Below are 15,240 nucleotides of genomic sequence, written 5' to 3'. Positions count from 1 at the left end.
GTTGTGTTGATTATGTTTTTCAACTCATTCCACTTGTAGGAAATGTCTTTTGCTCATGTTTTGAAATTTAATGTCAAAAATCTGTGAATATTACTCCATGATATAAGATAATGTTGCTGAAAAAAGATTAAATTTTAAAATTTATTTTAACATTTTCTTAAATTATTTTCTGATGGCTTATGTTCTCTTCTCTGTTCTTGTAATTGGGCCACAAAATGGGTTGTCTGTCTTTAAAGGAAAAAAAAAAAGTTCCAGATTTTCTCTGGGTAAAGATTTTGTTTGATTGTTTCATGTTACTTTCAGTGCAAGGGAGGTATTAGCACCTATAACTGTGAATTGAGGAATAAAGTTAAGGCATTAAGTCAAAACTGAATGTCTTCAAACCTTACTGTAGTAGAGAAGTGAATGTTAATCCCTTTTTTTTTTTTTTTTTTAATGACTGCTTTTTCAGCTGTGTTGGAAGATGAACCTGAAGATGATGATCTGTTTGAAACTGAGTTTAGGCAATACAAAAGAACTTACTACATGACTAAAATGGGTGTAGAAGTCGTTTCTGAGTAAGTGTATGCTTTTTCTTTTCTTTGTTCTTTTTTCTTCTTTTTTTTTTTTAACACCAAAGACAAGTCTGCATGTGTCTAATACAAGACAGAATAATTTATTCATGTCGAAAGCACAGAACACATGGCAGTGTAGTGCAGTGGTGATGCTTTTGGCCAATACAAGAAGAGCTGCAAGTCAAGTTTGCTGTAACAAGTATTTGAGGACTAGAGAGAAAAAAATCCGTTAGTATTAAATGAATCTAGAAACCCATGGTCTTACTAGGTTCCCAAGATGCTCTGTCTTCATTCCTGTGTACCAAGGTGCTAAGTAATTTTTATATACCAGGGAAAATGAGGAAAAACTAGTAAGTATCTTTCCTTTTTCTTTTAAGTGACTTCTTGGCTGATCAAGCTGAATGTTATGTCCAGGCAATACAATGGATTTTGCATTATTATTACCATGGAGTTCAGTCATGGAGCTGGTAAGAAAAATTGTCAAAAGGAGAAATTGCTTAAAGATGGAGCAATATTTCACGTTGTATGCTGGGAACATTTAATGTAGTTCTGTTTGTTTCTGATCTGTGAACACTGCTGTGCTATAATAAAGTCAAGTAATTTAAGAGGTTTTCTTCACTGCAGGTATTATCCTTATCATTATGCACCTTATCTGTCAGATATTCACAATATTGGCGAACTCAAAATCAAATTTGAGCTGGGAAAACCTTTCATGCCATTTGAACAGCTTCTTGCTGTACTTCCAGCAGCTAGCAAAGATCTGCTACCTAAATGCTACCAGGTAGGATTTAGAATTAAATTGCATTTATGTATCACTTACTGGTGTTCTGCTTTATTTTGAAGTAACTCTTTTCTTGATATTTTTGTGTGTCCTCTTAGTTATATTCTACCTCTAAATTTTAGGTGTATGGTTAAATACTTCTGTTTCTTACTATTCTTAGTACATTGTAAAGTTAGTAATAAATAGAAAATTTTGCATTTGCTAAGCAATTTCAGGCTAGGACAGTTAAATGATAAATGTTGAATTCCTGTTCAGCCTTGGTTTTAATACCAACCTTCCTCTATCTCTTCCTAGAATTAGTGCTAAATTGTTTCTGATACTGTTTAATTCCTCTGTTGTATTTTCCTAGCATTTGATGATCAGTCAAGACTCTCCTATTATAGAATATTATCCGCCGGATTTTAAAACTGACCTAAATGGAAAACAGCAAGAATGGGAAGCCGTAGTATTAATCCCGTTTATTGATGAGGTAAGTTCTTTCAACGTCTGCTGTCTATAAAAGCTTCATAAGAAATCTGCTAAACCTCTTAATTAATCAACAGTTGTACATGCAATTAAATGGAAGTTTAAATTAACACTTGATAAGGCCACAGAAAAATATAAATGTTTGCTGCCTGGAGAGTAAGGCTAGATTAAGTTACCACAAGCAAGTTAGCTTCAAGTGGCAGAAATCTTAAGTAAGGGATGTGGACTTCTTGTTGTTTGTTCATGTTTTTAATCAGCTATTCAAATATTTAGTTTCAGATTTTTTGAGAAAAAAATTCTATTGCTATATACATATAAAAATACAGAATGTCTGTAGGTAAAATAAAAGAAACACTTGAAAAAAAAAAAACCCAAGTCTTTTTATAGAAAATCTCTTCACATGAACACCAGTAATGGGTAGAAGACTTGAAGTACGAGTCAAACAGTGAAACATTAATGGAGAGGAATAAAATAGTAACCTTGTCCTTTTGCATGTAGGATAATGGTATTATATATGTTGTTGTAATATCTTTTATCAGATTAAATTTGAGCACATCAAAGAGTGGATGAAAATAAAAGTGCAGATTAGATGTTAAGATACATACAGGTGGTGGCATGTGTTTATCAATTGTTTCCATAGTTTGCAGTGAAAGGTTGACAGGACTTAGTCTTCTCACAAAAGACAACAGTTGCTACTTGAATGACCCATAAAGTTTTGAAGCTTTTTCAGTAGTTATTTTCCAGAATTTTATGATGACATCTAAAATCTTTTTAATATTTCTTTGTATGTTAAATGTAAAAGGCAAAATGTGGCTAGGCTTTGGAAACGTATTTGCAAAAAGGTAATCTTTATTCTCCAAAGCCATTCCATTGTAATTGTCCTATTTTTATCAGAGAGCTGGGACATGAGGAAGGGTGAGGCTGCAATTAGAAAATTAACACATTAACCAGAAAAGTGCAGGTATCCACTTACCCAGCGTAGACATTAAATGCTAGTTTTTGTTGCCAGTTTCACATACGCTAATTCCTCTAAAATTTAGAAACGACTGCTACAGGCCATGGAATCCTGTAATAAGTGCCTAAAAGAAGAGGAGAAACGAAGAAATACTCACAGTGCTTGCTTAATGTACTGGTATGACAAAGATGCAGAGTTCCAGTACATGTCACCATGGCCAGAGAAATTCCCTGCAATAGAAAGATGTCATACAAGGTAATGCAGGCATAACTATTTTAGAGGAGACTAAAAGTAGTTAGAACACTTCTATTAGCATTTTAACTAAAGCTTGTATATGCCAATATATACACTGAAAAATGTAAAATGTTGAATTAAATGTTACTTGTTGTGGATGGCACGGTAAAAGTGTTTGTCCCTTTTCTTCAAATGTTACTTTGCAAAACAGATGAACCAATGCTAAGTCAGCAAGAATACTCCAGAGAATTACTAAACTTTGTATGACCCAGAGGGTGAAAGACTGGTACAAATATCTGATAATAGTGATGATTTATCAGCACAGACCATTTGTAAAATATGTAAGCCTTTGGATTCAGTGCAGAGAGTTGAACACAAGTGTGTGGTTCACTTTCCTCTCACTGAAAGTAGCCAGCTTTATTTAACGCAGGCTGAGGTTTCAAGATTAAATGGAAACATAACCTTAACAGTAGTCAAACTTAAAACAAAATAGGGGAGGAATGCCTGTTACAGGATTACACTCAGTGAAGAATGAATAGTTGTGAAGATGAATGATACTGTATGGAACCATTGCTAGTTCAGAATTTGACAATAACAATGAGTTAAAATAGTGAGATTGGGACATACCATGGCTTGAAGTTTTGTCTTTTTCTTAATGGGTAGTCTCTTTGCAGTAATAACACGGGGCTTTATAGTCCTTTGTATAGGTTCCAAGTGGCTTAAATTAATTGCCACCTTACAGGAAAGTCAAAGGGTTTGTCAATTAATGAATGTTTGAATGAGTAATGAGAGTTTCTAGAGCTGAAGGTCAATCTGTATGAGCAAATGTTGTGCAACTTGTTTTTTAGGTGTAAAACAATACCTTTGGATGCTTGGCACGTAGAAATAACCCACAATAAGATAACTAAAATCAACAAGAGTGCATTATATTTTTGTGGATTTCCTACTTTAAAGCACATTAAACATAAGGTAAAAGATTTCTTTCTCTCTTTTGACATTTGTTATTTAACAGATAAGTATGTAAGAGTTCAAGTGAGTTTTATGTGCTGTTTTGTTTTTACCCAGTTCTATCTTAGAAAAAGTGGCGTACAGGTGTTTCAGCAAAGCAGCCATGGAGAGAACATGATGTTAGAAATCATAGCTGATGAGAACTCAAAAGAACAGGTAAGCATTCAGCTCCTAACAAAAAAAACAAAAACAAAAAAAACCCAGACAATAAAACTTGCCATAAAAAGACTGAATTTGTTAAATAGTCAGATTTGAAATGTTGGTTATTTATATCTTCTCAATAGTGTATTGTAGGAGAAAAACATTTAGAGTAGTACAGAAAAAGTTTAAAAAAAATTTTAAACCCAAACATTTCTAAAAAAAGAGTAGTTAAATATATTGAATAGTTAATTTAAAAGAATATCTTTAGATTTTTTTAAAACTTTGTTTAACTAGTAATGCTTTGATTTCAAAACAAGCTTTATGTATAAGTTGTTAAAATTTGATTAATAGAAAGGAAGGTTAAATATGGCTTTATGCTCAAGGCCGTAGAATTAATTGTTGGAGTAAGAACTGTGAAGTTCTTAGCTCCCAGCCCAAAATTGAGACCATTAGGTGGTAGTATTCTTGGTATATATTTTGAAGAATCAGTTCACTGAAAACATCAATGGTATTAGTTCACACTGAAAGCTTTTGTTGACTATTGGAGTCAATAATAAAAAATAAAGTTCATTAGGATTAAATGCTAAATTTGTGCAGGGAACAGTCTAGAACTTTGGGAATCTGCTGGAAGATTTAAATTTGTCCTGTCCTGACTTGAGAATACTAAATGTCATTCTCCTTAATAGAGTTTCTGGCATTTCTCTGTGGTAGCCATCAGATGTTCTCAGGTAAGGAGTTGGTGAGACTCACTCCTGACTAATTAATAGTTGGAAATGGTATAAATGCAAGGAAGCAGAGTCTCCAGACCAGTGTCCCTTGTCTTTTATGTAGCTGAGTATATAGACACTTTTTCTTTTTTAATCAGTCCCTTTTCATCAACAAAGCAGACTTACACCTTCCACTTCAATGAGACTGTTTCATAGAGGAATTAGAGGAAAGAGTTGGTGCAGAGACATTAAGAAGCAAAATATTCTTTCTCAATCCTTTAAAAGTCAGCTCTATTTCGTAATCAAAAATACCAGGTAGCAGAAGACACATCCAGGAAAAGAAAAAAGTTTCAGAGATAAATAAATAAATAAAACCAGGAAAGGAGAGAGAAGGAAAACAGCAAGATAGGATTTTACAGTAGAGAGATAGGGAGAGTGAATTTTCAAGATACGTGGCAAAGAGAATTTAATAAGCCACAGTAACAGATTAAAAAATAGCAGAAACTTATTGGAAAAATAGAACATAATGTGCAACTAAAAATACAGATACTAGCAAAGTCATGAACGTAAGTGCTGTTCCTTTATTTCAGTCAGATACAAAAGTGAAATCTGTCATGTGAAATATTTCACTAATCTTATATTGTCAGTTTGATTATTGTGTCCCACAGACACGAATAGTTTTAAGTGATATAACAAAAAAAGCACATAGTAAGCCTATACCAGAAATGTAATCAACCCAGGTCTTACAACTAGCATATGCTACATGTAAAGAGCCACACTTGGAATACAGTACTTTGTCCTAAAAAATGAAATATGATTCTCCATTTCTAATCAGAGATTATGTAACATATATCAAAATATAATTTAATAAACTAAAATTAGCTTTTTATTCTGTAAGAAAACCTGTTATTTAACTAGAGTAATTTTTATTGCAAGAACAGTTTGAAAATATTTTAAGAAAAATCTTTTAATATGTTAAACAATTAGAAATAGTAACGTCTGTTTTTTTTTCAGATGGTAGAAAATGTTGCCAGTTTAGTACTTGGAAAGCGTGTTTTTGTTAACTGGCCACACCTTGAAGAAGCCAGAGTTGTTTCTGTGTCAGATGGAGAAACTAAGTAAGAGACATTTCATAGATGGTTCTTTGTTGTCTTTATTGTTTTATTCTAAATAAGTTCCTTAGGCTGTACAAAAGTTTTGGTTTTATTGTAATACTTGCTAACAGCAAATTAGTCCAGACGTATCAAAGGCGGCTTGGTGGAAGAACCTTTGTTTAACATTGTTCTGAGGTTTGGTTATCTCTGTAGAAGTCTAGTCCTTCAGTGGTTTGGTATAGATGTAGAAGTTTGGGAGAGCTCATTCTTAACTTTGAGGGAAAAATGCATGCACAGAAATCCACATAGAATAATGTAAAAGAGAACATTTCTATATAATCTTCCTTTCAGCACATGCACTGGTATTTTTTATAAAAAATAAGCTGTGTGACCTGTTGTGGAAGGGGTAGAGAAAATGATGCTGCAAGTCTTCTATGTCCTTAACAAGTAATTTCTAACTATTTTAAGTTTTGCTCACAATTGGTTATGTCTAGATTAATCTTATTTGATTAAATTCATACCTGTCATAATATTCTCAAGGTTTTATTTGGAAGAACCACATGGCACACAGAAGCTTTACATGGGAAATGCAGTGCCCCCAACTAAAGCGGCATACGTTGGAGATAAGGAACAAAGCATGTGGTTAAAAGAAGTTCAAAGCATTTCAGAGCAGTAAGTAACTTTGAAAATTAAAGTGTAACTTTGCATTTTATAGCTTAGCTATGTTTTGTTGCTGTAATACAGACCTAAGTAGCAGAGAAGAGGTGCTGCATACTTGATGACAAAGGTTAATGAATCTGCTGGAATTTAAAAAAACAACATAAAAGAGCTTATGTTGAAACTTCAGAATATATGGAGTTAGTCTCTAGGTATTTAAAGTTAGATGCTGTTACAAAAGAATTCTCAAATGAATGAGTTTCAGTATTTACTCTCCCATTCAATTTTCTATTCTGGTTTTAGTAATCTTCAGTTGTAGGAAGTTTATAGAATGGAGTCATACAGTATCAAGTTACAACTTCAGTAGCTCAGCATTGTTAAATTTGAATACAGCTCTTGCTCTTCTGGAGTGTGGGTGCCCAGTGAAACACAACTGACTTACAGTACCTTGCCATCTTGTTATCTGTCATTTGAGTTAACTGCCTTAATTACCTCTAACCCTTCCCACTGTAAAGGTAAAATGTGTTTAAATTAAGACACTTAGCTATGTAGTGATGGGTGTGCAACAACGGATAAGCAATTGGCTAAGCCATTTATTCTGGGTATTTTTTATAAAACAGGAAGCAAACTATTAGAATCCTTTTTTTAAGAGTATTTTTTTTTTATTTCAATAAATTAATTCCACCCTCTTAGTTCAGTTCTGTTTATTGTAATCAATCTAAATGTTCTGGTTTGTATTCAGCTACCAGAGAAGAAAAGGAATAATTATTCATGAAACATCAATAGTTGTATATGCTCAGTTACTCACTGGTAATAGATATCAACTAAACCAAAATGGAGAAGTTTATTTGGAGAAGCAGTGGTCAAAACAAGTTCTTCCTTTTGTTTACCAAACTGTTGTCAAGGTAAATATACAAGTTCAGTATCTTCTTGCACATAGCTCCTTACTCCATTGGGGTGGGGGATGGGGGGGGGAAGTGTATGCTCCTTTAAAACAAAATAATTAACAAAAATAAGTACCTTAATATAATTTATTGTATTAAAAAATGTAACATGGTTAGGCAAGTATTTTGTCACAAAATTTGGGGCCCTGTTGCACAGTTTAGAGATCTTACTGAAAAAATGACTTTTGCTATCTTTTTACTGATTATATTTTGAATGAAGTACAGTAGTGGTGCTTTACAAGGTAGGATAGTTGCTTGTGTAACAGCATTTGTAATATAGTATTAACTGCTTTGCCTTCAATGAATTATTTCAGACTCAGATAATGTTTTAGAATAAGCATCTATTTGTATGAACTTTTTAATTATTCTACTGGAACTGAATGATACTTAACATTACCAATTTTGTCTTTTTCATGTAGGATATCAAAGCCTTTGACTCTCGTTTTTCAAACATCAAAACTTTGGATGACTTGTTTCCTCCTGGAAGTACAGCCTTTATGCTGGGATCTCCTTACTATGGCTGCATGGGAGAAGTTAGTTCAAATAATTTCTTTTTTTTTTTTTTTTCCCCTAGATTACTTTATTTGCAAGCCTAAAACAATCTAAGATGTTGTGTTGCAGTAGTGGTCATTTGCTAGCTAAAATTCAAAATCAAGGATTCCCTGATGGTTTAGTCAGTGGAGGAGGGGGTTCTTCTGCTTTCCCTGTCACTGTTGCTCACATAACAGGAAAAAGGTAGCATAGCTTGAATGCAGAATTATTTTTATTAATTATTTGGGATAATTTTCAATACATAGAGTTCCCATTTTGGTCTATTTTCAGTCATGGATTCCTTTGATTTAGTACTGTTTGATTGCCTCTATGAGGAAGCAGTGTACAGGTCATGGCAAGATGATGAATCCCAAAGCATCTGTGCCTACTGCAGCAAAATTGTTGATAAAGTAGACTACAAGGTCTAGTATCCAAAGACTGCTGTTTTTAAATAACATTTTTAATGTGTTGTGTTTCTCTCCAAGGTTCAGGATTCACATGATGTGATCACAGAAGGTAGAATTCGTGTAGTTTTCAATATTCCGTGTGAACCCCAGCTTGATCCTTTAATACAGAACCAGCACGTAAGTGCTTCTGGTTTTCTAGTAAAAGCTTAAACAATGTGTCAAATATATTTTGCAATGGTAAATGTCTTTAAGGGATGCTTTCATATTATTCATTTGTATAAAAGTCCTTATCCTTCAGGAATTGCCAATATTTTTTGTTTGTTTGTTTTAAAGAAATATTCTGTGAAATACAATCCTGCGTATATTTTGGCCAGCCGTCTTGGAGTAAGTGGATATCTTGTCTCCAGATTTACAGGGAGTATCTTTATTGGAAGAGGATCAAAGAAAAAGTAAGTTCTCTTTGTGAATTTTGACTGTAGAGAAGCTTCTAAATTCTAATACAACTCTACAAAATTTCTGCCATGTTTAAGTGCTGTTCTTATCAGGTGTATAACTGTTTTGTGATGTGAAGCTTTCTTTAAAGTACATTTGCTGTAAACTAAATTCATATGCAGTGTTTTTCTCTCCTATCATAAACTTATTTTTAATTTTTGTTTACTGGAGAGTTGTTCTGTTGGGTTTAGTATTGTAGAAAGACATAAATTGACTTTCCTCAATAGCTATTTGCATAACTGAAGCAGGATTTTGAACTGACTTTGCCACACTGAGAATAAAAAGTGGATTGGGATCTAATTTAATTGTACTTATCATTACTGCTAGTATAAAGGGATAATAATAGTACCTGTAATTTTTTTGAAGAAATAGTTAAGACTAAAACTGATTAAAATATATAAGGGGGGCAGTCCCTATAGCTCTGAATGTCAGAATTGTGGTTTCCTAGGACAGCTCACTAAAGAAGTGGTTGATGCATGAGCATCTTCTTCTGTTTTAACATGTATATTTGTTCCCCACTCTGATTGTTCAGGGACATCCTTCTCCATCTTGGTAAATGCCAGGTAGATTGTGGTTGATTAGATCTTGGTTAAGGAGAAGGGTAAAATACACCCTACCCACCTTTGCAATAACATGGGCATGCATGTGGACAGCTACTGTAGCACAGCTTATGCGCTGTAACATTTACAGCTGTTGTGATGCTAACATGTAAACAATACAATGAATTTAATTTTTCTGTGGTTTAAGGCTGAGGATGTATGTTTACATGGTTTTTAATGTATGTACACACACACATATATATTATTGCAAGTTAATGAACTTTTTCTTATTTCCAGTCCTCATGGAGATCACAAAGCAAATGTGGGGCTAAACCTGAAGTTCAATAAGAAAAATGAAGAAGTTCCTGGCTATACTAAGAAAGTTGGAAGTGAATGGATGTATTCTTCTGCAGTAGAACAACTGCTTGCTGAATATTTAGAAAGGTAAATATTGGATATGAACTTCAAATTATCCATCTTCGTATCAGTCTTCGGATTTTGTCTTCTGGACACAGATCTCCTAAGAACTGATGAGTTTTCTTTTGGAGATTGCTTGATGGAATTGCTTTTATTCCAATATTTTCCTTCCTACAGTCTCTCCTTCCAAGGAGAAGCATGTTTTGGGATAGAGTAATTTTGTCAGCAGCTTACCCTTGACAAATGAACAGTATGACACTAAATTAAGTAAAAAAAATAATCTGTCTGGGCTCCAGAAATTTTGAAGCCCATCAAAGTTTGTTTTGATGAGGCTTTTTTGTAGTCTATGCTGATGTGAAACTAAATTTGTCTTCCATTTATTCATTTTTTAGGGTCCCTGAACTATTTAATTATATAGCCAAGAATAGCCAGGAAGATATCTTTTACGAAGATGACATTTGGCCTGGAGAGGATGAGAATGGGTAAGCCATCTTTCTCCTCTTGTTTGGTTTTTTTTTTCCCCCCCTAGAATAAGTAGAATAAAGGCTGACAACATTGTGAAATTGACAGTGATCATATAGTGGCTGCTATGTAACTGAAACCTTGCTGTTCCTTGAGCAGCATGATTGGTCAGCGATGACTCTGAAAAAATTATCAGAATGTCATACATTCCAGTTGTGGAGTCCAAGTCTCTGTCAGACTCCTATGTCAAGTCCAATAAATGAGGAATCTAATTTTCAATGGCTACTTCATAATTCTTGCTTTTAAAGTAACCTTCAGTAAGCATAGTTATGAATAGTCACAAAGTCACCAAAAGATCATTTTTGGAAAATAAGAAGTAATTATTTTAATTGTTTAAGATCACTTTGAATTTGAAAAATAACATGTACAGATTTTAAAGTACTTCGCACATTTTTAGGATACATTCAGTCAGTTTCATGGGAGACAAGGAGCAACCTTGATTCCAGATACAGTATGGTAACATTAAAAAAAGCTTTTATTATTAGCTAGCAAGCCCTATTCATGGTCTTGAGTTGGTAAGTCTGCATGATCCTGCACTCTGCAGGACTCTTACCAGCTGGATATACCATTGTGGGACTCTTCTATTATAAGAATTTCAGGTTTGTGCTCTATTTCACTGGAGAGGTGTGCCCTGAAGTTCTTTCTTACTGTGTTGTGAGAAACAGCTGGTCACAGAACCTTTAATCACAGCTGAACATCATTAGTTGGTTGGATGCAAACGTAATTTACTGAATACTTTTAAATAATTATTTTTTTTTTGGCTGAGACAAAACTTCAGGTAATAGTTTTGAAACGGTATTGCATGATTCAGATTTTTTTTTTTTAACCCCTATTGTAAACTTATACAGAACTCTTAAATTCTGTTACTTTATGAATGTATACAAGTATTGTGCCTATATCCTAATACTTGACTGATTAAATTAGGGAACGTGGTAAAATGCTTAGTTTATGCAGTTAAAAGTTGTAATTCATGCCCTTTTTTATTTAGAGCTGAGAAAGTTCAAGAAATTGTTGCCTGGTTAAAGGCACATCCTGTGTCTGCTTTGTCTCGCTCATCTTGTGATTTGCAAATTTTGGATGCAGCCATTGTTGAGAAAATTGAAGAAGAAATAGAGAAATGCAAGGTATGCGGCTTGATGTAATTGTGAGCAGGGGTGAAACAAAAAGCAGCTGCTCATTATTTTCTAAGTTCTTGAATTAGAATAAGATGATTGAAGATTACTTGTCATTCCAAAGAAAAAGAATACAGAATGTAATGTAAGATCTGAATTTGTAATGTGAATTGTCCCAGAAATTCAGAAGAGCTCATTATTAATCTTTTTAATTTACTCACTCTTTTTGAGGCGATTCAGCAGCGTGAAGCCATACTCTGAACTCTGCCTTTTGGTGATTTCAGAAAGGAACAGGTGTCAGTATATATTCTGAACTACTGAACTGCTGTTTCTAAGTGTAATCCCAGCTGTTCTTCCCTTGCAGTTTCTCTTTGATCTGAGGAAAATTAGAAAGTTGTTTCCTGAAGGCCACAGATCAAAAAAGGGGCCAAGGAAATTACTAAAGCAAAAGCTAAAGGCAAAGCCATATGAAATAATGGACTGATTTCTTTGAAATTACTTGCAAGGACATGATAATAAAATTGATGTGAATTCTGGAATTAGCCAAACAATGCAAAAGCTTTGGTAAGAAATCAGTCTTGTTTTAAAAACTGGACTTAGTCGTCCTAAAGAGTTCATGAAAGCTGTATACCTTTTTCTACAAAAACCAAAAGAATTCTACATTATCTTTTCAGGTGTTTTGAGGTACCTGAAATCCAGTGTTGGTTCCTGCACTAATTTGTAATGACTTTCTGTTCCTTTCCTTTAGCAGAGAAAGAGCAACAAGAAGGTGCGAGTAACTGTGAAACCCCATTTGCTGTACAGAGTAAGTGATGCGAAAAGGTTTTTTTTAGAAGTTAAGTTGTCCAGATCATATTTATTTTACCTAAGCTTACCAACTTTCAGAGAGTGGAATTTTAGGACAGTATTGATGGAAGAAGTTTTATGATGTCTTCTAGAAAATCAATTTGAGAATGGTAGTCTGTCTCTAAAGGAGAGAATTTCTTCTAACTACAAACTCCGTCATGTATTATACTGACTTTCAGTTCTTTTCTACCTTCTGTCCTTCATGCTTCCACAGTTCTTATTGGCTGTATAATGAAGGCAAAATAAAATATACTTTCCATTTGTGTCTTCTTCCTTGTTTTGCTTTTTGTTCAGCTCTTGACATATGACCAACTGCTCATCTTGTTTGATATTTCACAGATACCTGTGTTACCGATACAGGCAGGTTACACTTGATGGTTTATTTTGTCTAAACTGATGCCCTTGGTCTGTCTTAGATCATGCACAGCACTGCTGTTTCTCAGGCAGAAGCAGTGAGTGAGAGTTGCAAGGAAAAAAAAAAAGAAAGTTTGCTTTGTGTCTGAGGAGGGAAGATCCTATGTTCCTAAACAATTTTTTTTCAGAAAGTTTGTTTTATAGTATGCTTCAGATATTATTATAAATGCATTTTGACTGTAATCTCTATTTTTTGCAAACTTTAACACAGTCTTTTGGGTTTTGTCAGCCATTAGAACAACAAAATGGGATCGTTCCAGATCGAGATGCAGAGTATAGGCTGTTTGACCGTGTTGTCAATGTGAGAGAGAACTTTTCCGTTCCAGTTGGTCTTCGAGGTACCATTATAGGAATTAAAGGAGGTAAAATTTTCTTTATAATTGTAGCATTATAGTTATATAACAGCTCAACTAGTGATGTGAAAGCAGGCTTCAGAAAAGTGTTTTGTATAATGGTTGTGAATGCACAGAAATTTCTCACCTATGAAGCATATGCAGCTTGAAGCCGCTAGCAACATATTTACTGTTTTGAATCAAACCTACAGGTATTCTGTTTTAATTTCTTGTGTTACACAGCTGTACTTTGAATAAGAAATTACTTACCCTTTGTTCCTTCTTAATATGAAGAAGGCAGAGAGATCAATGAGAGAGAACACAGGCTGCAGAAAAGGAACAAAATTAGGTTATGGGAAGATATGGGCAAAGTTAAGAGACGCAGAGATAAAACCAAAAGTATTAGCCTTAATATTTACATTGAATGTAAAATTTTATCAAATGTGATTTGTCTCAATTTGTTTTATTTGGAATTTGGTTTTTATTCTGTGATACTCCATTTCTGTTAAGTGGCATGGATTTATACCTTCTTTGACAAGAAGATTATCCATAAATCTATTTCAGGTAAACAAAGGGATTTACCGAATCACATTGGGTGTAGCAGTTTGAGATCTAGTAATAGAAAGTCTCTTCTTGCCTGGCATTTAAGCAGTTGCTTTCTCATTCGGTTTGCATCCAGCAGAATCTTGAATAGACGAGACTTGAGTGCAGGTTTTTTTAAAGAGGTATTCTTTTCTCCATAATGATTATATACAAGTATAATTTTTAAGGAGTATTTGTCTATCATTATGCAAGAAGGTAATGTTAAAGCTGTCTGTTTCTGACTGCCTAAATGTAAATATGGCTTGCACCTCTTTTCTGGCAGTTTCTGACAACTGTGACATACTGCTATAAATTGCAGTTCTGTTAATGCAGGTTGGTAAGTTGTTATGCATGGTACATTTCTGTTAAAAGTATACCTAAAAAGGCAGCTATATATGACTTTGAGAAGAATTTCCGAATTGCTGTTAATGGAATTACTCATTTAAGGCATAAGGAATTTTTTGTTGCTAATTAGGTAGTTTTTGGTCTTTTCATTATTTATTGCATAACTAATATAGGTGTTTACATAATTTAGATGAAAACAGCTACTGTTACATATATAGGATGACATTTTACTTCATTTTCTATAGCCAGTAGAGAAACAGATGTGCTCTTTGAAGTTTTGTTTGATGAAGAATTCCTCGGAGGCCTAACTATAAGGTTTGTGCAGGGGGTTTCATAGTCATTTCATGCTATTTGATGGCATGAAATTGTTGCATTTGGTTTGGTTGAGTATTTTTAATGCCTCTTTTTAAAACTTTGTTTCTCAACAGTGTTGGTCAATTTTTATTTCTTTGGTGTTTCTTTTTTCTCTTTGAGTAGGGATATTTTTTATGAAGCATATTATATTTTGGAAATGCTCTTTAGGCTTTTTTGCGTATTTAGAAGCTTCTGATTTGTAGAAAACAAATATGAACCAGTAGAGTAAAGCACTAGATCCAAATGTCTTTCTAAAACAAATATGTAGAAAACAGGTTGTTATCAGTATGTCTTTAACATATAGATTAAAAATAGTAATCATCTGTTCCTCTGAAGGAGGAACTCTGAACTATTAGTAATTGATACTTAGGCACTAAATTCTAACTGCCATTAAAATCCTGAACTGTTCTTCAGGAGGTGGAGGCATGGTTAATGCTTTTGTTTTAAAAAGTGTGATAACTTTTCTGTATTTAAGTAAGCAGGTAGACTTCCAAGTGCACTAATTAACCCAGCAGGCTTCATTTTACTATTGTTCTTAGATAAATTAAGGTTTTTATGACAGAAATTAGAGGAGAATCTTATCTATTCCCTGCATTCAGCAAGCGTAACACAATCCTATCCCTTGCAAGAGCATGTCCTGTAACACAGATAATCTTCAGTATTTGGAATCATAAAGGAAGATATACAACTGACTAAATGCTGTTTAACTTCAGTTTATAATTCTGCTACTGGCTTCAGTTTTCATCTCAGAAAAAGAAAAGAATATTGTTTCCTGGTTCATAATTTTTTACAGAAATATTTACTACA

At 33.7% G+C, this 15,240-nt stretch overlaps 1 protein-coding gene across 5 annotated transcripts in view; it reads left to right on the top strand.

The window, feature by feature from the left end:
• Nucleotides 1-15,240, top strand: part of XRN1 (5'-3' exoribonuclease 1) — a 45,686-nt gene that overhangs the window by 11,773 nt on the left and 18,673 nt on the right. For 4 of the 5 annotated variants that reach the window (XR_012043241.1, XR_012043240.1, XM_072866383.1 and 1 more), the window contains exons 12-30: nucleotides 452-557; nucleotides 932-1,021; nucleotides 1,179-1,335; nucleotides 1,685-1,804; nucleotides 2,841-3,010; nucleotides 3,838-3,958; nucleotides 4,055-4,153; nucleotides 5,860-5,963; nucleotides 6,480-6,611; nucleotides 7,339-7,501; nucleotides 7,960-8,073; nucleotides 8,557-8,655; nucleotides 8,812-8,927; nucleotides 9,807-9,953; nucleotides 10,319-10,408; nucleotides 11,437-11,572; nucleotides 12,309-12,365; nucleotides 13,050-13,182; nucleotides 14,325-14,394. Coding sequence is in view for 3 of the 5 variants with exons in the window: in XM_072866383.1 (XP_072722484.1) it covers nucleotides 452-557; nucleotides 932-1,021; nucleotides 1,179-1,335; nucleotides 1,685-1,804; nucleotides 2,841-3,010; nucleotides 3,838-3,958; nucleotides 4,055-4,153; nucleotides 5,860-5,963; nucleotides 6,480-6,611; nucleotides 7,339-7,501; nucleotides 7,960-8,073; nucleotides 8,557-8,655; nucleotides 8,812-8,927; nucleotides 9,807-9,953; nucleotides 10,319-10,408; nucleotides 11,437-11,572; nucleotides 12,309-12,365; nucleotides 13,050-13,182; nucleotides 14,325-14,394 (2,224 nt within the window). In the remaining 2 variants the exon portion in view is untranslated. The remainder of the gene's footprint in view (nucleotides 1-451; nucleotides 558-931; nucleotides 1,022-1,178; nucleotides 1,336-1,684; nucleotides 1,805-2,840; nucleotides 3,011-3,837; nucleotides 3,959-4,054; nucleotides 4,154-5,859; nucleotides 5,964-6,479; nucleotides 6,612-7,338; nucleotides 7,502-7,959; nucleotides 8,074-8,556; nucleotides 8,656-8,811; nucleotides 8,928-9,806; nucleotides 9,954-10,318; nucleotides 10,409-11,436; nucleotides 11,573-12,308; nucleotides 12,366-13,049; nucleotides 13,183-14,324; nucleotides 14,395-15,240) is intronic. The other variant, XM_072866384.1, reaches the window with a different exon arrangement.

Source organism: Ciconia boyciana, chromosome 7 (genome assembly GCF_034638445.1).
Source record: "Ciconia boyciana chromosome 7, ASM3463844v1, whole genome shotgun sequence".
NCBI classification, from domain to species: Eukaryota; Metazoa; Chordata; class Aves; order Ciconiiformes; family Ciconiidae; genus Ciconia; species Ciconia boyciana.
The sequence above is the reverse complement of the archived record's forward strand: the minus strand, read 5'-3'. Positions and strand labels throughout refer to the sequence as shown.